At 48.8% G+C, this 22,286-nt stretch overlaps 3 protein-coding genes across 8 annotated transcripts; 2 read left to right on the forward strand and 1 right to left on the reverse strand.

Annotated features, from left to right (window-relative positions):
- Positions 1–247: 247 nt before the first annotated feature.
- LOC125948821 (WD repeat-containing and planar cell polarity effector protein fritz) lies at positions 248–7,641 on the forward strand. Its single transcript, XM_049675280.1, has 7 exons — positions 248–1,009; positions 3,108–3,849; positions 3,935–4,141; positions 4,232–5,057; positions 5,140–6,911; positions 6,980–7,160; positions 7,232–7,641. Exons 1-7 carry the CDS (start codon positions 927–929, stop codon positions 7,321–7,323), a joined length of 3,903 nt encoding a protein of 1,300 aa, XP_049531237.1. The 5' UTR covers positions 248–926; the 3' UTR covers positions 7,324–7,641.
- A 215-nt stretch (positions 7,642–7,856) lies between these two features.
- Positions 7,857–8,558, forward strand: LOC125948946 (ribonuclease P protein subunit p21). The gene is made up of 2 exons (XM_049675507.1): positions 7,857–8,158; positions 8,229–8,558. The coding sequence occupies exons 1-2, from the start codon at positions 7,935–7,937 to the stop codon at positions 8,443–8,445; spliced, it is 441 nt and encodes a 146-aa protein (XP_049531464.1). The 5' UTR covers positions 7,857–7,934; the 3' UTR covers positions 8,446–8,558.
- LOC125948920 (3'-5' ssDNA/RNA exonuclease TatD) lies at positions 8,527–22,265 on the reverse strand. 6 transcript variants are annotated; one of them, XM_049675465.1, is made up of 5 exons: positions 22,010–22,265; positions 19,360–20,023; positions 10,357–10,705; positions 10,112–10,223; positions 8,527–9,996 (listed from the first exon to the last, which is right to left on the reverse strand). In XM_049675465.1, the coding sequence occupies exons 2-5, from the start codon at positions 19,496–19,498 to the stop codon at positions 9,685–9,687; spliced, it is 912 nt and encodes a 303-aa protein (XP_049531422.1). In that variant the 5' UTR covers positions 19,499–20,023; positions 22,010–22,265; the 3' UTR covers positions 8,527–9,684. The 6 variants fall into 6 exon arrangements, with proteins under 6 accessions (XP_049531422.1, XP_049531426.1, XP_049531423.1 ...); XM_049675469.1 differs by having other exon boundaries at positions 22,199–22,239; XM_049675466.1 differs by having other exon boundaries at positions 21,983–22,176.
- Between the last annotated feature and the right edge of the window lie 21 nt (positions 22,266–22,286).

The following is a 22,286-nucleotide window of genomic DNA, read 5'->3' on the forward strand; positions in this document are numbered from 1 at the left end:
GGCAGATCGTGAGTAACCTTCCTCCTTCTTCTTTCTTTCTTCACCTTATTTCCCCGAAAACTGGCGTATTCAAAGTGTTTTGTGCGTGCACTCGTACTAGTCACACGTGTTTACTAGTATGTTTTCCAATATTTCTTTGAATTTGAATTTCCCGGCCTAAGAGAGCTTGGCCTGCTCGACTGAGTGCTCGAATCAAAGACTTCAGTGACGAGCAGTACACGAACCCGAGTCTCACGCGATCGCGATCGCAGGTCCACGAAGCGTAGAAAGATGGCTCCCCTGTAATTGATTGCACGCTTGACCGACCAATCAACAGGTCGTTCGCGAACAAGGAAGCCCGTGTCGAAACGCTTCTTTCCTACATTGCCGGGATCCCCTGCTTTCTAGTGTGGAGTGCAAAAGTGTGATCAGTGAATTGTGTGAATTGCGTGAAATACGTTGCAGCAAGTGCACAGTGTCTCCGGAGCGTGACAAAACAGCCAGCCGAACGCCAGCAAAGATCAGCGTGTGAAAAAGTGGAGCCCCTCCGGGCCACATACCTATGCATCTGCTGCGTATGCATGTGTTCGTGTTGTTCCCAGCATAACTCGTACGATCATCGCCAAAGGCCACTTGTTGATGACCGTACCGAGTCGCGATCCCGAGCAATGATGAGCTTTAAAGAGCTCCAGTGTTGTTAAATCGTACACAAAAAAAAAGAAATCTCCCGTGATTATCGGAATCGTCATCAGCGGATCGTCATTGAACGAGAGTTAATTATCCAAACCCCGTCGCGCACGGCGATCGAATGAAGCAATAGAACGCACACGTGCATCTGTATGCGTTCGTGTATGTGTGGCAGTCGTTGTTTACATACGGAAAGGGGAGCTGCTTGGTTCCAAAGCCGATGGGCACCGATGCTGGCCTGAGAACCCGTCACGATCATCATGCTTACGCTACTGACCGAACTGCGCTTCTGGTCCACCAGAGAGGACATTTTCATCAAGGATACCGATCTTGGCACGACGAAGTAAGATCCACCGCCAACTAGCTCAAAATCCTGCAACGGATGGGGCCACTTCATGGGAATCAACGCACCTGTAGCGTTTGGCTTTTTGGATGCCTTACGAAAGAGACCCCCTTCATTCAGACCATCCGACCCGTGGAGAATGGCGAGGGAGAATCTCAGCTCGGTTTCGACGGACAGATTTCCTAATCGATTACGCGAAACAAAAAAAAAACAAACCCTCGTTTAAACGCTACGCACCCCGGGGGAGGCCGGTTTTTTGAGAGCTTTTTACTTTTCCCAACGCCTGCTCGGCGCACTACCTCTGCTGGTTGCCATCTCACCATCATCATCATCTTCACTCCGACGATCCCCAGCATGCTGTGCATAATTTTATTCCGTCTGTTTTTTGCTTGCTACTCTTGCTGCTGCTCTTCTTGCTTTTCGTATGCTTTTCGATGCTGCTGCAAGTGAATTTTTTGAACCGGAGGATGGCACCCGAAGTGGGTGGGGATGTGCCTTTACCCAATTGGGCTGGTAGACTGGTTGTGCGAACTGTGCTCGGAAAACTCTTCCCCTCCCCCCAGTTTAGGTTGTTACGGGACGCAATGCAGTATACCTCTTTGCAGCGGCTTTTAATCTATTGTTTCGCGCATTTTTTTTCCTCTATCCAACCCCGGTCTGCGATCTTTACCCCTCCGCGTGAACCCTTCATTATTCTTCTTCCATTTGCTCGCGATCGCTGTACTACGCGACCGCACGACAACCATCCGGACAACCGTGGTGTCGTGTCGTCCACCGTCTGTCTGTCTGCGTCGGTGGGAAGCAAAGTGATTTTATGCGATGCAATAATATACCGCCCTCGGCCGTAAAATAGCAACCCAAATAGCAATACACCAAATCTAGCCTTTTATGATGCACACCGGAGCACCAACAACCTGGTGAGGGGGCTAAATCTGCTTGCAAAACGTGAGGGATGAGTCTGCTTTGGCGGGGCGTTTCCAGCGCTCGATAATGATTTCCTCATACCAACTAGCAAAGTAAACGCCAGCACACACCCTCACACACACGCGCGCACACGGCTACCAACAATTAAATTACCTCTTCCTCCGCAAATTACCATTGTTTTAATGCAAATTCGAACCATCCATGTGATGGCCGTTTAGTGGTGGGTCTCAAGACCGCACCGAGGCGTGGATGCGACTTATTGGGCGTGCGGCGCGCGAGAATGCGCGTGATCGATCTAGGAGGGCGATCCATCCAGTGTCTTCGTCGCCAGCTCACCATTTTTGTACCACACACCACTTGGCCACTGAACAATTTATGCTAAGTAGTATGATCAATCAGCAGGTTCGTGCGACAAGAGTGCCATCGGCTCTCGCACTTCGTCTGTTTCTCCGTGGGCAGCGTGCTGCCGTCGATCATCGCCCCCTTTCGATCTACCATCCACCCTGTTCTGCCTTTCACGTTGCCGGCTGCAACCTCCTCGATGCACCCATCATTCTCGTGGATGCGTGATCGTGATCTGCAATTAAAATATACCGTTTGTCCGTCCGTGATTATACTTGCGCCCCTCTGCAGTAGCGGCCGCCGCAGAAGCACGGTAAAGGTCACCGCAAAAGGCGACCGGTAATCATAATTGTAGCGCCATGCACCGGGCGTGTGTTGCCTTCGAACCGGATGAGATCGCCCGCGACACGGGCGATCATCATCGTCTGGGCCCTGGCAACTGGCTGTACATGCAAAAAGCGGTGCTTCCTGTCTGTCGAGTGATCATGATGGGGAGGTTTTGGGGGGGAAATTGTAACATTGCACACCACCCCCTTCGAAGACAAAGTATATTTTTACACCCACGACGACGCGTGCGTGATCGCGTGTGCTGTTGGTGTTGCAGATACTTAGTTTTGATTGAAGATCGACCGAGCAGCAGCAGCAGCAGCCCGAGCCCCAGTTAATCCACGAAATGGTGTCGTAAACCGAAAGTACTCCAAGTGGATGGCACCTTAACACAAACAAAGACACCCCTACCCCGGAGCTCGATCGAGTGAAAGCGCTCCTCCTCCGCTGAACCGCTCACCCTCGATCCTCATCATCCTTCTTTCCTTCCAACCTCGTCCGGCAGATACTGTGAGAAGAAGCTCGAATCACATCGCACGCTCTACGGTGAGGGGAAACGCCGGTACTGTGAAACGCGTGGACTTAAATGGAGTCTGGACAACAAGAAACCGAACAAACTGCGCCACTCGTTACGCTTGCTCGAGGACGAACTACGGCAGCGGCGCCTGGTGTACTGCAAATGGAAGAGCAACACGATCCTGCAGCTCATGCTGGCGAACGGGCTGCTGGTGTACATCTCGATCAACCCGTTCACCGGTGACCTGTGCCGGATCTACTTCGACAAGTATCTGGTTGGCAAGCTGGTCTCGGAACACATCACCGATGTGGTGATCACGCAACATCATCTGCTGATCGCCTACCATGAGCATCAGATAACGTTTGTGCACCTGCAGAAACCGACCGCACGTAAAAACCACCCGGAAAAGATCAGCCTGATGGAACCGAAAATATGTAACGTTCTGCTGAGCGGCGCAAGTTCGACCTCACGCAAACTCCCGAAGCGGCTCGTCTGCAGCAGCAGCCTCAATCTGGTGATCGTGTGGACGAAATCCTCCCAAAACGAGGTATACCCGTGGCGGCCAACCGTGAAGGATCAGGATCGGGCTAATTTGCACGTGTACCGGTTGGCCGGAGCCCGGATGGAGCTGCTCTGTTACTACTGGACCGAGTACGATCCGATATCGGTACAATTTTCGCTGCTCAATGACTATCAGGTGCACTGTGTCGAGCAGAAAATCTCCAAAAAGGTATTTAGCGATCGGATAGCATCGGACCATAGACAGTCGATCGTAGATCCTAGATGTTTTCATCCCCCATTCCCTTCCTCCGTAGGGCGAGGTGACGATCGATAGCTGCATTTATCAGATCAACAAGACGAAGATGAGGCGTGTCGCCGTTACCTCGATCCCGCTGCAGACGCAGGTATGCTGCAATGCGCTAAGCCCGGACCACGAGAAACTCATGCTCGGCTGTATCGATGGATCGATCGTTCTGTTTGATGAGGGTCGTGGCATAACGCACCTAGTGAAGGCTGCCTTCGTAAGTGTTTCGTGTTCACGATGTGCGAGGTGGATGCGTAATGATTAATGGTCAACTTCTACTTTTATATTGGGTGATGGCACCTGCTAGATACCAACCTTCGTCGCGTGGCACAGTGACTCATCGGTGGTGATGATAGCGAATGATAAGTGTCAACTGCAGTGCTTCGATATTGCACTATCGTGCGTGCGCATGCAGCTGCTGAGCGACGAGGATGCCATCCCGTCCGGTACCTTCGATCTGTCGAATCATTTCAGTCACCCGCACGCACCCACCCTTAATTTGGCCCGGTTGTGCTGGAGTCGTAAGCCGGAGCTAGCCGAACACACGGAAGCGTACGCAACGACCGATTCATTTTTGTTCTGTGCCTTCGAGCAGGGCCCTCTCGCCTGTATACGGGTTGTTGGAGGGGCCGGTTTGAAAGGGGATGTTCACACATCGGGCCTAACGGCGGACGTGCTGGTTCACAAGTACATCTCGCTGAATCAGGTCGAGAAAGCGATCAATATTCTGCTTAGCCTCAACTGGGACACGTACGGTGCGATGTGCTTGCTGTCCCTGCATCGGATAGCGAACTATATCTTCAAGCAACCGCTCGGTACGGAGCGGGAGCTTCAGCTACAGAAAGCCCTCGGTAGCTTTCTGGTACCGGTGAAGGCTCTGTGCTACGAGACGGAGCATGAGTTTGGTGATCAGGTGAACGATATAACGCTCAAGTTCTTTCACCATTTGCTGCGGAACAAATCGTACAACAAGGCGTTCAGCTTAGCCATCGATATCAACGATGCGGATCTGTTTCTCAAACTGCACGACAAAGCGAAGGTAGACGGTGATGCGGAGCTGGCACGAGAAGCTCTGCGCAAAGCGGACGATATCAATCGGATATGTAGGACCGATCGGTCGAGTGATAGTGAGCGTAAGGATCATTCGCGTCTGCTAGCCCCGGGCGCTAATAGCACTTGTGTGAGGTCTTTACTAATCTTATCTTTAATTTTTAGATTCACTTTGTTCCAACTCCTCCTGCTCGATGTGTGCCGATAGTTTCGACGATGATGAAGAAGACGAGGAGGAAGAAGGCGAAGAAGAAGAACAAGAGGAACAGAATGAATCCTCCGATAGGAGGAGGGACCATCGTGGCGATGAGGAGGTTGGTTGTGAGGAAGAAGCCGAAGATGATGAGAGTGAGACTAGCCAGGATGAGATGCTAGTATCCAACGGAAAAACAAAAGCTCGGCGACCAGCAGCAAGTGCAATCAATGGCGATTACGCGGATAAACAGGAAAAATCAAAAGCACGATCAACGAATTATAGTACAACGAACGGTATCGATCGTAGCTTCCGATCGTTTTCTACCTCCTCGGGTTCGTCCAAATCTTCACAAACTCCAACTCGTGGTAGTGATAGTGATGGTTGGCGTAAAAACGGAACAGGAACGGCGATCGCACATCCGCCGTTACCTAAAACGGGTGACGCAAACAGATCGCAGCATATCAGCAAAACTCAAACCGATTACTATGCGACACAAGATCGCCCACCACTTCCGTTTCTCGGTGGTCAGAAACCGATGGCGTCGGTATCGTCGGCAGGTACCTCGGCAACACCATTATCACCTCCATTTGCTATGCAACGAAGTCAAACGGCCACGGCGCTGAAGCTCTCGAAGCAACAGCAGGCACGCATTGCGGAGAGCAAGCTACGGGGGAAGTCGTTGAGCTCCAGCAACCTACTCCACATGGGAGATGAAGCATCTTCAGGAATGGCATCACCGGCTAACTCCATTAACCGACCGCGGCAGCTGGTGAATCCACGCGAGAAAGCGGCACGGTTTCGGCTCTACTCCTCCAACGCCAACAGTCTTTCGATGGATCAGCTGGACATTTCGAATCGAAATCGTGCACCACCACCGGCAGCGATGGTTGGAGCTACACCGATGTACAACGAGTATGGTGAACCAATCGGAGGGAATGTGCGACCCCCTGTCGGACCACTGGGGGGTTACCATCATATGCATCATCCGGAATCATCTTTGCGTCTGACGCAAGGCCCCAAACCGCAACCGCTGCAACTGCAGCAACAACAGCAGCATGTTGTAATCGATGTCGTTCCTAAACCTTCCGCCAGTGGATCATTCCCCGGTGGCGGTAGTCCCGCCTTGCATCCCGCATATTCCTCGCAGACGCTAGGCGCCGGTTTGCTTGTTCCACATTCTTCAGCACCAAACAGCATTCTCGATCAAACGATCGGCATACCGTTGGTGCAGGATGAACCAGATTATGTGCGACGCCAAGGTCGAAAGCCGGCACCATCACCCTGGTTCAATGCCGTATCCGGTGCACCGACGAGCAACTCCAACAGCAACAATGCACCGCGAACGATCATCCACCAGTACCCGCTGATCTCGGGCAACATTCCTTCCAAGTTTCAGTTGCAACAGCAACAACACTTGCACCAGCAGCCCTTCGAGTTGCAGCTCGGGGCCCCTGGTGGCGGCAAGTATGGGACGAGGAAAAAGCTGGACGCACCAACGGCTTCCATTCTTTCAAACGGTGGTACCAGTCATTCACAGTCGAATGTAAACTCTAATGGCGCAAGTGGTGGTGGAGTCGGAAATAATGGGACGACCGGAGCTGGAAATCTGGGAATGAGTTTAAGCGGCTCGGCAGGTGGGAGCAGTGGGGCTTCCTCTTCCTCGTCCGCCATCACGAAGCGTGATGGCGGCGAGAAGAACAAAGTTAAATTTTCGGACACCGTCACGGTGGCCGTTGTTCCGGTAAGTGTGGAAACTCACGAAATTTCCCCGGATAAAAATTTCCTAATAACGACGATCACTTTTCAAAGGAGATACCGAGGAAGGAGAAGTTAATTGTGGAAAAACTCCGAAAGCAACCTATGATGCTACCTCCCGGTCCGGTAGGATATGGACCGTTTTCCATTGCCGATCCGAAGCGTGAGCTGGCAGAAAGTTTACCGCTGTGCCATCCGAACGAAGATTATCTGAAGGATTTTACACCGATGCAAGGTAGTGTATCCGTGGACAGCCCTAGGGTACCATATAGGGTATTTCATTCGATCTTTTCTATCTCGTTACAGAACTTATCAGCAACGGTAATGGGGAAATGGAGAAAAAGGAGGAAGAGAAAAAAGTTCCAAACATTAAGGTGGTCCACTTTGGTGTGGTCTAAGTAGCAATAGTACCTTCCGGTGTTGTATTTTTATGCGAAGGCAAGGTTCCAGTGACGAAACGAAACAGTATTCTCCGTAGTAGCGTAGCAGGGTTACACTTTCCTAGTGTAGTTGTTCTAACGGTAATGTTTTGTCCTTTAATGGTGTAAAAATGATTGTTGTCCGTCCATTAAGTGTTATACTTTATTCCAGTTAATGAGCGCCGTGTTTTTCTGTGTCCAGGTTTTTTTTGTAATTTATTACCTTACTTTACTAAACATAAGCAAAAAACAAGTGCAAACGGGGGACAAAGGAGGAATAATAAATACCAAACAGTACGGTATGAAGCTAAAGAGTTCTTTTTTTAATATTTCAGTCGATTATCCTTCCACGAACCTTACGAAATCGCGCTTAGTGATAATGATTTTCTGATACCGACAAAATTAAACTGTTGTCATCCAGGCGACCAAAAACGTGTGATCGATGCTGGTGTGGTGAAAGTGGTGAATTTTCGAATACAACACCATGTTTTTGTTTTGATCGGTCCAGCTGAGCCGGAAAACTAAAAAAGATCGAGAGGAAAAACCCGTGAAAGTTTAAATTATAATTAAAATAGTTTCCCGTGCATTTAATGTCGGCACCCGATAACAAACCCAAAGAATCGCAGAATGAAAAGCAAACGGTAGTGGTTAGTGCGAAAAAGAAACAGGCCAAACTGTGCACCGGTCGTGAGACCTACGAAAGGATGAATTTCTTGTATCAAGCCGCAACTACTATGTCGACGACGCATCCGCAGCTAGCGGCTTACTATGGCAAGCTAATGAAGTCGGTGGGCAAAAAGGCCGTACTACGAATGTAAGTTACGATGCAGATCTCGCCTCAAGTCCATGCCGGAGTTTTAACATATCATCTCGTATGTTTGTAGGGAACCGGCGATAAAACGCACCCTTTGCGTTCGCTGTGGCGTTCTTTTGAATCCGGGAATAACGGCTGATGTACAAGATTATCGGCATAAGAAACTGTGCTACCTGCAGGTGAACTGTACGCTCTGCGGATTTTCAAAACGCTTCTACAACACCAAAAACCATCGCCTTTGGATGGACAATCCCAAATCCATCGTTGAACGGATGGAGTTTGCATGAGTTAGCGGGACGGAGTGCTGAACGATAGATTTTAGCTCGCGCACTTTCTTATATGTGATATTGCTTCGAACGATCAGGAAGTACAAAAATAAATGATTCATTTATTGACTCTCACTACATACAGTTTCCTTAATAATTTACATAAACAGTGTTACACTTTATACAATCAAATGTTACATTAGCGTAGCCTATTTGAGGCATATAAAGTATGGCACTTCTCTAGCTTTCTGATCGGCCTGGACTTCCGTTGCTCCGCGCCTCGCCTTCTCTAGTGAAATCCTTTCAACGAATGCTCCGTGGCGTGAAGTGCAACGGCACAGCAGAGTCCTGGCGCCTGGAAGATCATACATCAATACTCCTCGTTTCGCTTAAGCTGCGCTCTTGTGGAACATGTTTTGCATTATTCTTTCTTCCCTCTCCCTTCTTCTCTCTGATCTCCTCCTTTTCTGTGTAACTAACATCCTACCTTCTGCACTCCTCTCTCTCCGTGTTGCGTGTTGCTTATGATTCCTTCCGTGATCAGTCTTTCGCTTGGTTTCATATTGATAACAAAGAGCGTCTATACACTTTTAGGCTAACATCGAACAACGTGTTGTTAACAAAGTATCTTCGTTCACTAGCCGAGTACTGTGGCCCGCACCCGTGAAAGAAGCGGAAGAAAGTTGTGTTAAATAGATAGACTGCGTTGTAAATGAGGAACGCAGGGTATGGTGCTTTTCGTAACGAGTAGAACATCGAGTGCAGTAATCGATTTTCATAATTGTTGAATTAACTTTAGTTTTATCACCCATGTTTTATCAATACGTTGCAACAAACATTGACCATTTTATGCGTTTTTACCTTTCCTAACATCGAGTTTGTATGTCCCAATACCTAATGCTTTGTGTAGAGCATGAGCCACGTGTCGAGGGAATCGATGTTCCTTTCTGAGAACGGAGAACATGAGCTCTTAACAACTTATCCTCGATCGGAGAACTTGGTTCGTTCTCCAGGTCGCTTCGCTTACTACATTCCATGGTCATAAATGATAGCTATCAAACCAGCGGCGATAGAAATCGCACACAAAAAGCAAATGAAAATGTAATATTCTTCGTTTTAAAAATAAGTTCGTGATAAATATCATCGGCCCTTTTTAAGACACGATGTCGTTCGTTATTTTACCATTCGATTCCTCGGCCTTAGCGCTTTGCCGCTCCATGCAAACAGGTCTGTTTTCCGTGACCCCACCATGACCGATCATCATTGGGAGAGTCCGAACAGTTTGAGGGCGTTGAAGGCAGTAGCTAGTGCCACATCTTCAGGCTTCTTGTTCATAAAGGCCGCTATCATCTCGACGATGGCCGGTAAACTGCAGGGTTCGTTGCGCTGGAAGGTACAGTAGCGATGCAAGTAAAGCAGCGAACGCTCCGTCAGGCCGCCCTTTACATGCTGCGGCAGCTTAGAGGCACGAGTATTCGGATACATGAACGGTGAGTCCGTTTCCACCAGCAAGCGCTCCATCGGTAGTCGTCCATCTTCCAGCAGCTTCCGTACTCCAGTATCAGATTTGTCCTGCAGAATAGTAGCAGAACGAGCACACGTTAAGTAAAGGCAAGATCATTTTCGGCTATATATGCAATAATGGGAATAAGTCCAATCGATTCCTCTTCCACCTGTAGAGCATTACCTTACACAAGTATCCAGTCAGAGAGATGTAATATTCCCGCTCAAGGTACTTTAACGCTTCGTCCGTTGTGCCCATGAAACCACGCACGATGATCGGCTGTGTCGGTTGGAATCTATAAATGGGAAGCAATAATGAGCGATTGAACAACACCAAAGTCAATTTTATCTTCGACTTTTTGTTTAAACGAAACTACATTTCTGATAGACCTCATCCATACTTCTCGTTCCTCGTTCCCCATTGCGTACCTTGTCAGTATTTCCAAAACGTCTTCCTGTGCCGATCGCTCGTGGATCAGAATCGGTTTCCCAAGTTCGGCGGCCAGCTGAAGCTGTCGTTCGAAAATCTCCTTCTGAGTGCAGGGTTCGGAAAAGTCCCGCTGATAGTCGAGCCCGCACGGTCCAATCGCCACGCACTCCGGAGCGCTAGCAATCATCTGGAAGTCGTGCCAGCTGCTTGGCTCCTCGATTATTGACTTTGAATCGTGCGGATGAATACCGGCGGTCGAGTAGATGATCCCGGGGTAAATGCGTGTCAACCGAAGTGCCTCCTTACTCGACTTCACCGACGTCCCGGGAACCATTATTTTCTGAACGCCTGCAAGCGAAAGAATCGGAAAAGAAGACATCCAATAAGTTCAACATTAACCAACTTTTAAACAATTTTTTGTTCTTTGTTTAAAACCCTGTGAAAGATACGCAGACTATTTTCAGTTGCTCCGTACAACCAAGTGCTAGTATTTCGTAGTCCGGTAGCAGCAGCAGGTGTCCATTGAGAATATACCGGCTAATTTTTTGGATCATGTGTTATTTAAATATTGTTTTGGCTTCAGGTTTTTCAAACTCGCCACTAAATGGGATTTGCATAGATGCTCATGGGAAGTAAGGCGAAAAACTTCTCAATTGTAGTGCAGCGTGGATGCTCCACATAAATGCTATTAAAGGAAAACTCTCCAGATGTAAACATATCCTCATGAACACTGACCTCAATTTCGGTCTCGCGGTAATATTAATCATTTGTTATGTTGTGTTAATTCGAGCATAAAGTTTAACAACGAACATTAGCAACACATAACCATTCTGAAGCCAAACTACAACGGTCCTAATGTTTTCCCAAGAACATGAGCTTCGATGGTGCTACATCATGCCCGGCCCTAGGGCCAAGCGAATGGAAAATCACCATCATCCTTCTATGGCGTACCTCTGAAAAGCGTCCGTATTTTCTTGTTTTGTAGTCATCCATGCGAAGCGAACATAACTTATGGACATACACACGGTATGTGTATTGCCTGCATAGACGCCCAGCCTGCCTGCCTGCCTGCCAGCCAGCCTACCTGTCTAGACTTCCGCTGGCTCGGTGAGGATATCGTGGCGATGATGGTTTCGCCGATTGTGTTGTGAAAAGTGTTGGAAAGTCCAAACCATCTACATCTCACGTGGCGAGCGCTATTGCAAACACGTGGCGCACTTGGACCACACTTCACCTTGGCGAACGCGAGCAGCTGCAGTGCAAGGAAGAGCGGCGGGCTCGTCTTTGTTCAGTTTTAACATTTAAAATGGTCGATATTCTCGCTTCTTTGGAGCGAAACAAAAGGGAAACAGTTTAATCTATTGCCCGTCCCTTCCGTTTGCTAGACGTTGCGCTCGTGCTAGTGGTTATGCATCATTGGAAAATGCAAATTAGTGAATTGGAGCAACAGCGGTGGAGGACAGGACAGACAAACCGCGAAAGAAAATCAATGTCCGTACTACTCGGTTTTGCATTACGGATCGTTGTTGGTGTGTTGCAACAGGCCACAGCCCGTCCTGCACAGGAAGACGATGAGGGATAGAGAACACGCTATGGCAAGGGTAGGCTCGCTGGCAAACCCCAACCCACCAGATGGGATGCACTCGTCATCGCCAAGGTATCCACCACGCCGAGGCAGGCCGACTGGCAGACATGCAGCATGTTTCGCGTGAGTCTCGCCACTCAAACTCTACTGCTTCTAACTGCCCGGGGTCACTGGCGGACATTCGGGTTTGCTTGTTCGGGTCCAACGGTGTCTTATGCTCCGGGGCGCCGGCAGTGAGCACACATAAACTGGTCCGCGGTTTAGTTTGCTTGAATATGTCGCGTGCACGCTCTTCTGCTGTTGTAGCGGCGCAAGCTGCTGCCATGTTTAACATCGGTTATAAATTGATTGTCTGACTGCGGTAGCGTGGTCCGCCAGCTAGGCTATGCGAGACACTAGAAGACGAATGCTAATAATATTCCACGCTTTCCAGCAACTTTACGGGTGGAATTGTGCTGGAGATGTTTTAGAATATTTTAGACAATCAAGCGCCTTATTTATGACTGGTATAGAATGGTGCGGAATATAGTTTTCCTTCAACACTCTTGTTTATTGATTTTATGAGGCACCACTCCCCCCGTTTTCTCATCAGTCTTGTTCCAGTTTTCCGGAGAGAACTAAGGGAACGCAAACATAAACCCTTTCAAATCGATGGTGTTATGAATGGCTCTCGGCAACATGGCAATCGTTCCGTTGCCCCATATTTATCAAACGTGACACAGCTCGGTTACGGTTGGTTCGGTTGCTTGGATTGACATTGAAATTAGAGCAATTTTTCCCCGCTACACGTCATCGTGACAACGGCTACTACAACCTTCGCGACCGTCGCCGTTTCGTCAAAACAAGAAATGTGTGTCAGTGAATATCAAACAAGCATTTGTCGCTGAAGACACGGTTTCTATAAATATTTCTGAGTAAAGGTGGAAACGCCATTTAGTAAGGAAAATGGCCACAAAACGACCATCGCCCATGAATGGCACGCCATGCGCGGTTTTCCTGCCGAATCCGTATCCTTCTTGTGATTTCTAACTTTCAAACCACTCTACCCACCCATCATCATCGGTGCTCTGGCTTTGGTGCGGTACGCCGAAACCTTCACAAACGATCGTTGGTTTGCTAAATTGGTTTTACGTTTTGCAACGCATCATTAACCCGGTTGATCGCGAACTGACCACAGAAAACGAAAACCGTTGAGGGTCGTTTTCACGAAATTTAAACCATCGACGCCGTGTGGTCGTTGGCCGGATTGTTTTTCATTTTGGTTGACGAGGTTTATGATTTTCTTTTCGACCATTGCCTTGCTTCGCGGATTCTCCTCTTCTTCAACTGCATTTAGATGAGGACAATCGTTGGCGAGCAATTCTGCGGGAAGGTCAGCAAGTCAATGAGTCAATGAGACTCTGACCGAACGCTTGCCTCGGATTGTAACTGTTTATTGCGCTTGCGGAAGAAGGCAATCAAGTCATTCGCCGACCGTTCGGCCGCGGATCGAACATGCAAAACGGATTTATGGTGGAAGCTAAATATGTTTCTGCGCCGGCCGGCTCGAGAGGTCATGAGTGCGAGCGCCGGGTGAGCGGAGGAAGCGTAAACTCGATCGTACTAACCTGTCGCGGGCTGTGGGGGGGGGGGGCACAGCACCTCCAGTGCCAGCGACAACACTAGCACATGCTCCAAATGGGAGAAGATGCAAGAAAATAAACTCCATATTTGGAAGCGAAGGTAAAGAATATACCCAGCACCAGCACCAGCAGCAGCATCGCCCTCGGATCCCCGCAGGGTCGGGCAGCTGCAGCATGTCGCCAACGAGTCGCGTAAAACCCGTTTCGCGAGAGTATCACACATCATCGTGTGGAGCATGGATCGCGCACTTAGAAGCTCGCGATGGTGGCGACCACCACGACCACGACCACGATGGTTGTTCTGGCATTGCATAATCTTGGTCGGTGGCGACAGTTCCAGACGCGACTCCCCACTCATCGAAAGGGGGAAGGCCCGCATGAGAGAAAGTCAAGAGCGCCGCTAAAGTGCGAGTTCGCGTATGTAAGCGATCCTCTCACCTGCATTTGCATTTACACAATGACGTAAGCAATGTCCCCTCTCAAGGGCAGCTCTAGGTGGCATTGTCCCTTCGATTTTGAATTCCTTGCAAATACGGAGGGAACAACTGCCTTTCCTCTGTTACGAAGTGTTAGTAAGACGAAGTAAGACTACGGGACTGGTTGGTCTGGTTCAAAGTAAAACCCATCCCACGGTGTCTCGCAGTCATGAAACATTTGGAGTCTTCGTAGGAGTTATAACCCTATTGCTCATAAATGATCGCTCTAAGTGTATTAGGAGGAGACGGACGCCCCCAAAATTATGGTAATGCATAAGCCAAGTGCATCATGCTCTATCGGTGGTGTTATATTTCTCGTTCCCGCCGCCGACTTATAGAAGCGTCAGCGTAGTGGAAACCCATGACGTGGTGGCTGCACTCGCTACAATCCCTTCTTTTGTACGCCTCTAACCCTCCCGTTTTTGTTGGTCACATTCTCGCGTTTCTGCTGTGGCGTCGCCTTCTTCTGTGCATCCCAAGAACGCATTCCTTTGGTCGAGTGTCACGTTCTTGATTGAATTTAATTTGTTTCGCCGTCTTCAGGCCCGTTTGAGGTTCAGGCCACGATTGCTAGCACTCGTCGTGCTGCACTCGTTACGCCAGAGTGAACACTGCACTAATTTACGGGAATTTATGGGCCAGCGTAGGGTGATTCGAAAAGGCCAAGTCCAGCCAGTGATTTGATTTTCTCGAGTCTTTGTTCAATAGCTGACGATCGGGGTTTTCTCCTGTTCGCGATTAACATTTACGATGCCTAGTGGGACCATCATCATGCCACCAGTGAGGGCATGGTTTGAATTGTATTTTGTTCTTCCACTTTGTCGGAATTCCTTGCGAAGGTATCCAATAGAAAGCAATCCTCTCCGGATGGCGTCTTGATCGGTAAGATCTCAGCATCACGGGTGGAAGCTGGTTTAGAGGAGGTCAGGAGGAGCATTTCTCCCAAAACTGAACAACTGAGCTCTGGTGCAAAGTGATTAACCAATTGATACATACTGCTGCAGCCTAGCGACAACAACACGCGGTACATAATCGCGTGAAAACGATGCTGCGGCTCATCGCATCGGCAAATGCGCATGGGCGAGACCAACTGGTTGCCTGGTCGGTGTTTGATGGTGTGCCCTCTCGCCCACCTCGCGTCTTTCGTCTTCCATTTCGGTGCTCCATCTGTTTTCGCTTCTCGAGTTCTCGGGGTCGGCAAAAGGGATTTAATTTTAGAAATGCGATCATATGCGATCTCTCACAAACATCGCCGGTTCCTCACTTCCCGGCCATTCGCAGTTTCTGCGATCTCTCCGCTGACGCCATCATCGGGCATGTACGAAACACGCAAAACTTATCAGATGTGTTGCCTGATGGGTGACCTTAGGTGTGGTTGGTTGCGAACTCGAGCAGATCTACGCTACAGCGTCTGTTCCCTTTCCTTGCGCAATTAGCATCACGATTTAGCGCCGTTCTTTATAACCAAACCTGACACAGCCACTGAGAAAATCACTTGAACGTTTGGAGTATCGTCTAGCTGAAATCGATCGGTTGAAATTGTGATCGTTCATTTTAAAGCATATCATTAATCGTACCCAATGAATTAGTACCATTACAACTAATAGCAATGCGACACGCTTGTTCCAAAACCATCCCAAACCGTTGCGCTACACTTTCGAATGTGTTCCGTGGCGAACGACATCTCGCGATGATTTCGATTTTCCTGCGATCGAACAACTTCCGGCTTCCGATACGATTTACAATTCGATCATTCCGGTCCGAAGAGCAGGAGTCGCAATTTGAGCTACCCCTCAAATCTCGGCTGGTGTATTTATGAGGTTTAAACACTTCCACCACCTGACCGTACGTCAGGCAAAAGGTGTTTATGAAATCATCGGGCGAATCAGTTGCACTATTAACGCTACCCCCGACAAACCCACAGCCAAGAAACGGATCAAATGGATCCACTTCACTTTTTGGGGGTTTTTCGTTGGATGGAAGCCTTTTTTTCGTGGCTAGTGCGTACGAGTTTGTTTCGCTTTCGACCGACAGAAAGTGTTCCGGTGTCGGATCGGCGACCCTCCCGGTGTTCATTGTACACCAATGCTGGCCCCGCCACAGGTGAAACACCACGGGGCGGAGCGGCGGAATTATCAAAAAAAAAAAAATCCTCTCCGAGCGAGATCGGAAATGAATTATGGAGGTATGGTCCGGTTACACGCACAGCGGGCACACGGCCGTACAGCCGAATGCTTATGTGAAATGATGATCATGTCTTGTTCCTTTCCTTCGCACCTCCACCACTCCGCCCTTCAGCCTTATAGCAGATGAAAGCGAAAATCAAATACCACGTTACCGCCGAATTGCTGCACTCAACTCCCAATAACCAAGCAAAATTGAGAAGGAAGGAAGCAGATACCCATTACGCCTTTTCCACTTCGAACCGCGGTACCTCGGTGGTGTGGGGGGAGGGCAGGCGGCTCAGATATAATCTTATGATCACTCATACTCGCTGCTACCTCAACGTCGATCGTCGACAATTCGACATCACACATTCGATTCGCTGTCTGTGCGTCTCGAGATCGAAAAGAAAAGTGTTTCGTGGTGGCTCGTCGCCCGGTGGCGGAAACAGCGTTCCACGTGCGCGACCACTGGGTGGGGGTGGTCGAGGAAACTACTACCCAGCGGGCGCTGCCATCATTTGCAGTCACGGGTGTCTGTCTCTGCGAAAGTAAAATGAAATGGGCATCATCTCGTTGAAAGAAAACGCAAAACACCGCCATGTTTAATGCATCTTTAAAGGCACTCATTTGAAGCCGTACAGGCAGAGACGGTCGGTCATAGGATCGTTGTGGTCATACAATTATCATAAAATAAATCATACGAAACCGCTGCCCGTCAATGAACTTTCGAACTGCACTTTCGTTGTGGAGTTTTCCGAAGCGAAACAGTTGGAGGTATAGGCACGGTTGTTTAAATGATTTCATCGATCATTTTTTAATCGGTTCCGGCTTCCTTCCTATTAATCGGAATACCAATGGGAGTGGTGTTAAGCAGATGAAGAGAAGGTAGCGAAGGAATTTTCACGAACATGCAAATCTGTCTGCATCGCACGACGCTATCGTGACTCGACGTTCATCCGTTCAACCATCACATCTCTCCATGGACATGGTAATCAGAAGCAGTAAACGAAGAATGTTCACGGACCATTGGCAATGTGTGCCAGCCTCGCTGGCGTTAGGAATGTAACACCTCTTAACGCACCCTGGCCATCCCAGAGCCATCGGTTTGTTATGTTTTATTTGAGCAAAGCTGCTCAACCGAACTGAAGCGGTATTGGCGGATCGAGCGAACTTCCGTGTCTACAGAGCACGTAGAGCGCATTGCTAGAATGTCTGTTCTGTAGGCTGGCGTAGAGAATAACATGGTTTTTACTATTAAAGACATATTAGGCAACCGAAAGCCGGATCGTCGGATGTGATTTCACCCATATCGTGGTGTGTTCACGACGCCTTATTGAATGCTCTAAATTAACATATTAATAGTGAAGTGGTAGCGAACGAATGTGACTCGGCACCGCACCCGAACGCCCATTCGTGTGACAAATGCTTAACGAAGCGTAAACATAATGCATTGCTCTAATGGAAGGGTAATACTTGCCTTCAGTTTTCGCTAAACAGTGCCGAGCGGGCTCAGCGAGAGAGACTGACTGGCAGATGGCGGGTGGGCACTGCCCCGTGTACAGACATTGTTTTGGAATTGTTTCAAGCCGGACTCGGAGCGAACCCATCGAGAGGCGTGCGCCTCTTATGCAAGTAGCTAATTGAAGCATTTTTCCATTACAGCTGGGTGGATACCACTCAAATTGAACATCATAATTTAATCTCGCCAGTATGTAAGTACAATCGTGTAGGATGAAGACCTTATCAGGATGGTAATTTGGTGAGAAAATTAAAACCACCAATGTCACTGTAGATTGATTTGATAAACGGAGATTTTCAATGAAAACTTATCGTTTCCATACCATGCAACCGTACCGCAAAAAGATGTATTTAACAACGAATAGAAGCCATTGTGGTTGTTGAGTGACTGATGTCATAAATCTACAGAAATGTTATTTTAAAGCATTTCAGCCACCTTTAAACGGAGGAAAATGGTAAAAAGTGAAAACCATGTGACACATAACAGTCAGAATCACATCCGCTGATTAGAGTCATCATCAGCAGTTGCGTCGCGAACCCCACCCCCCATAATTCCACCCCTTTTTGCCTACTATGCTCAGCCAGCTGAAAGCTCTTATATCAATCAGCTGCTTCCAGAAGCGGACAGTGTAAAAGGAATAATAAGCTCAGCCTCATCATCGCCGCCACCTTTCGGGACCGCTCACTGGATAACACTAGCATATAGATAGCGACGTGAGCTCTGCTTCCGCCTTCCAGGTGTTTATGACACCCTCGTTACCACCGCCGACGCCGTGTTGGGTCGTGTCGGGTCACAAGCCAGACTTCGGCGATACACGGAAGCTACAGAATTAATGACCTGAGCCATAAAGTGCCACAGACTTCCACTCTAGCGCGACGCTCGCGATGCACGAACCATACTTTCACGTGGCCAATCCGGCCAATTTTGATCATCCCCCATCGAGACGGCCGGGCACGCACGCACGCACGCACGGACGCACACGCGTCGTCGATTGCGTGAACAAATTTTCCATCGCAGCGCGCATCAAGAGGCCACCGGACGCGATTTGGTTTCTCTTTCATCCGGCCTTCCTTCTCCGTTGATAGTCGGCCCCCGGGAAAGGAAAGGCCGATGTTACGCCCAAGTTTCGGTCTCAGGCTCGCGTTTTTCGCCATTTCGGGCGATTTGGCCCCCTCACAAAAAAAAAGAAGAAGATAACATTGTATCGCGTGCGAAAGCCGGCCGGGGCTCGTTCGTAAATTGCTCGCAAAGTGCATCCGATCGTTCGATGGTCAAGAACCAGTATAATGTCGCCAATCTTCTTCAACTTCAGCATTGTTGATGTTAGGCTTTTAGCATTAAATTAATGTCGGCTTCTTTCTGGCGTTGTTCGCAGATTTCCTTCGCTCGCTCGTTTATTCAGTTTCTGGACCTTGCCACACTTTGCCATGGCCTTCATTGGCAGTGGCGTGGATGTGGTGGTTCGCGAAAGCGATGCTGTGGCCCTTCGCTACATAAAGCCTGTGCCTGAAGGCTGGATTGGACTCGGCACTATTTCCCTTACATGGTTGCCATGGATGTGGAGCAGCATAGAAACGAAACGGCGTGCTGCGATAAGATTGGTTCCCCATGCAGGAGCATCTGCTCTTCTCTTACCTGAGTCTTTGGCGCGCTGTATCACCGAGTCCAGGTCACGGGTATACTTCTTGTTGGTCAGATTAGCACCGACATCAACCACAATCAGGTTCTCGTAGCAGTGCTTCATCTCATCGTCGTGCACACTGTTGTTGGCCATCGTATCGGTTCGCTTGTTCGTTTCGAACACACGCAACAGAAACGGGAATGCGGGGCAAATGATGGACCCGGACACACTGGAGAATCGATGCGCACGATGCGTACACTATTGGTTCCACTTATCACACTCCACAGCACCGAGGGCAGCACACGCGAATAGAAGACACCCACAGCAAGTGTTGGTTCACGTTGTAGCTTACGAGCGCAACGGGTAACGAGCTTTTTATGCCAGATTCTTGCCGTTTACGTGGTTCGTGGTGGTGATTTGTGACGCGTTTTTGGGTGGCAGTATTTCTTCCTTCGTATACCACGCCAGCTGACCTTACTAGTTGTTTTATTTTACTTTCGTCTCAATGTCACCGAGAGCTTGGGAGTCGGAGGTGCCGCTTTGGGAGGGACCGCGTTTTGTGGGTTTCGTTTCGTTTCGTTTCGTTTTGGGTCCTGGCGGGGAGAAGACGGTGAGCTGTGGATGGTGCTTAGGATTGAAGCGCGTTCGTTGTTTCGTACAGCAGTGTTTGGGGACGACCTGGTGGTGCACCAAATGCGAAAAAATAAAACGAGATAAAATAGTTGATGCGTAGTGCCGTCGCCAGACCGAAGGGATCTCTTTCTCGAGTTCTCGAGTTAGCCACCTTCGTTGGCAGCGTGTCAGCTGTCCTACGAAAAGTTGTTGGAGGGCGCCGATGTGCGAAAACGGTTAGCGCGTTTCACGATGAATTATTAGCATTAACAAGCGACTATCACGCAATCCGTTGAAGAGGACACAATTCTCTGAGGAGCAGCACTACACGCGCACACAGACACGCACGAGGACGGACCCAGGCTCTCGAGGAATTCTGCCGCGTCTGCGGAGGATGGTCACCACCGAGCCGTCCGCGAGAAGAAGCTGGGCCCGCGATCATCGATGTGTGTGTAAGTGTGCGCGTGTGTGCTGTTATGTTTTCGTCGTGAGAGATACAACCCCCCTTTGCTCCACCTTTTTTCCTTCACTCGTTCTCGATCGCTTCTGCTTCAAATTTATCATGATCTTCGTCTTTTCACGCGAACCGTCTCTCGATTCTATTTCAAAAGCCGTGGCCACACGGGGCGAAAATTTGCGCGCAAATTTGCACATTAATGCCAAAATGTTTTCGCTTCGTGTGGCAGGGGTAAAAACCCGAAAATTTATGCCGAAATGTCAAACGTATTGTTTTCATCTGTGTTTTGGCCGCTGAAGTTGATTTCCGAATAAATTTTGCAGTTTTTAACGATTTTGTTGCTGTTGCTGTCATATTTATATTAAAAATGCAAAAACAATACGAAAAGAACCTACATTTTCGTAAATAAAGCGTTCGATAGCGTCAAGGGTTCAGCGAAAAAGTCCGCGGACGTATAAAAGTTTGACAGCGTGTAAGGGTTAAGCGAAACCGTTTTGACATTAATTTTTTCGTTTGCGCTAGAGTTTTCGCCCCGTGTGGCCACGGCTAAAGGATTGTGCAAAACGCTCTTGTTAGTGCGCCAGTATTTCTGTTGCCATAACGACACACACACCCCCCCACATACACCCATACACATACATAACTATCTTATTTTTTATTATTGCATGCTGGATTCATGTCACCAGAGCATGCTCGGCGCCACACAACTTGGTGATCTTGCGAAATGCCACCATAAGTTTGTTACTGAGAGTAAAGCTATTTCAATACGAGACGGAAGAACGATGCCAGGGGAAAAAGCGAGAGAAGGGGAGAGGGCCATTCGGTCCGTAGGTAAACAAATTAAACTAATACAGTGTGAATGATCTTCGCCAATCGCGTTTCGCGTGGAGAATCAGCACCCGCTAGTAGTGCAGCGCTGCGTGATCGCGAAAAGTTTGGTGATTGCCGTTGAAACAGCGCCAAACACGCACGTAGCCGTGGCCAGCTGATAAGGAGTGTTCGCTGTACAGCTTTGTGCCAGTTGTGAAGGACACACCATTAGGTTGTTTACGTGGAGAAACTGTGCAAACCGTGGAATGAGCTGTTCAACAGCTTGAATTGATACCATTGATAATTCGAACATCGACGCCTACCACGAACCCAAATCACGCTGAACTTGATACACAGTTAAATACCAGCGAACCATGTAATGGCATAATTGGAAACCAAACACGGCGCGAGGTAAAGGGGCAACGTTTTGTCGGAATTGGAGCACTGTTCCACTGAACGGGGACAGAGAAGTGTATTTGCACCAATAGGAACCTTTTAAATTCATTACGATCGTCTCAATATTGGACCTTTGAGGCTCATTCATATCTTCGCTGTATCACAGCTCTACAAGTTCAAATAAATTCCATCCCGCGACCCAGATCGCTTGTCGCTGATTCCACGCCACCAGAATAGGTGTGTCACTGAATTGTGCGTTACGCTGATAACGGTGATAAGCGCTTATCGTTCGAACGTTTGAATTGGCCGTCGGCAACAACTACCCTTAATCACTCACTGAGCACACGGATGTACACTTTTACCGATGCACTATTCTAACGAATATTTACTGTGCTTATCACTGACGACCGCTGATGGTGGCTGTTTGAATCAGCATTAGAATATAGAAACCAGAACGTCACTCGTCACACCGCGAAATATATGGTGGTTTCGGGTCGAACGCGCCTATCTCCGTTGCTACTGGGTACTACGGTGATGGTCCGCTTGGTGGTGGTTAGTTAGTGGATTTCGGTACAAACAATAACCGCGATCGACGCGAGTCTCCTCGAACCCCTCGTGTGCGTAGGTTTCGTCGTGGCACGAATTTATGTGAAGGTATTTCTGTGT

The sequence above is a fragment of the Anopheles darlingi genome, chromosome 2 (assembly GCF_943734745.1).
Source record: "Anopheles darlingi chromosome 2, idAnoDarlMG_H_01, whole genome shotgun sequence".
NCBI lineage: Eukaryota > Metazoa > Arthropoda > Insecta > Diptera > Culicidae > Anopheles > Anopheles darlingi.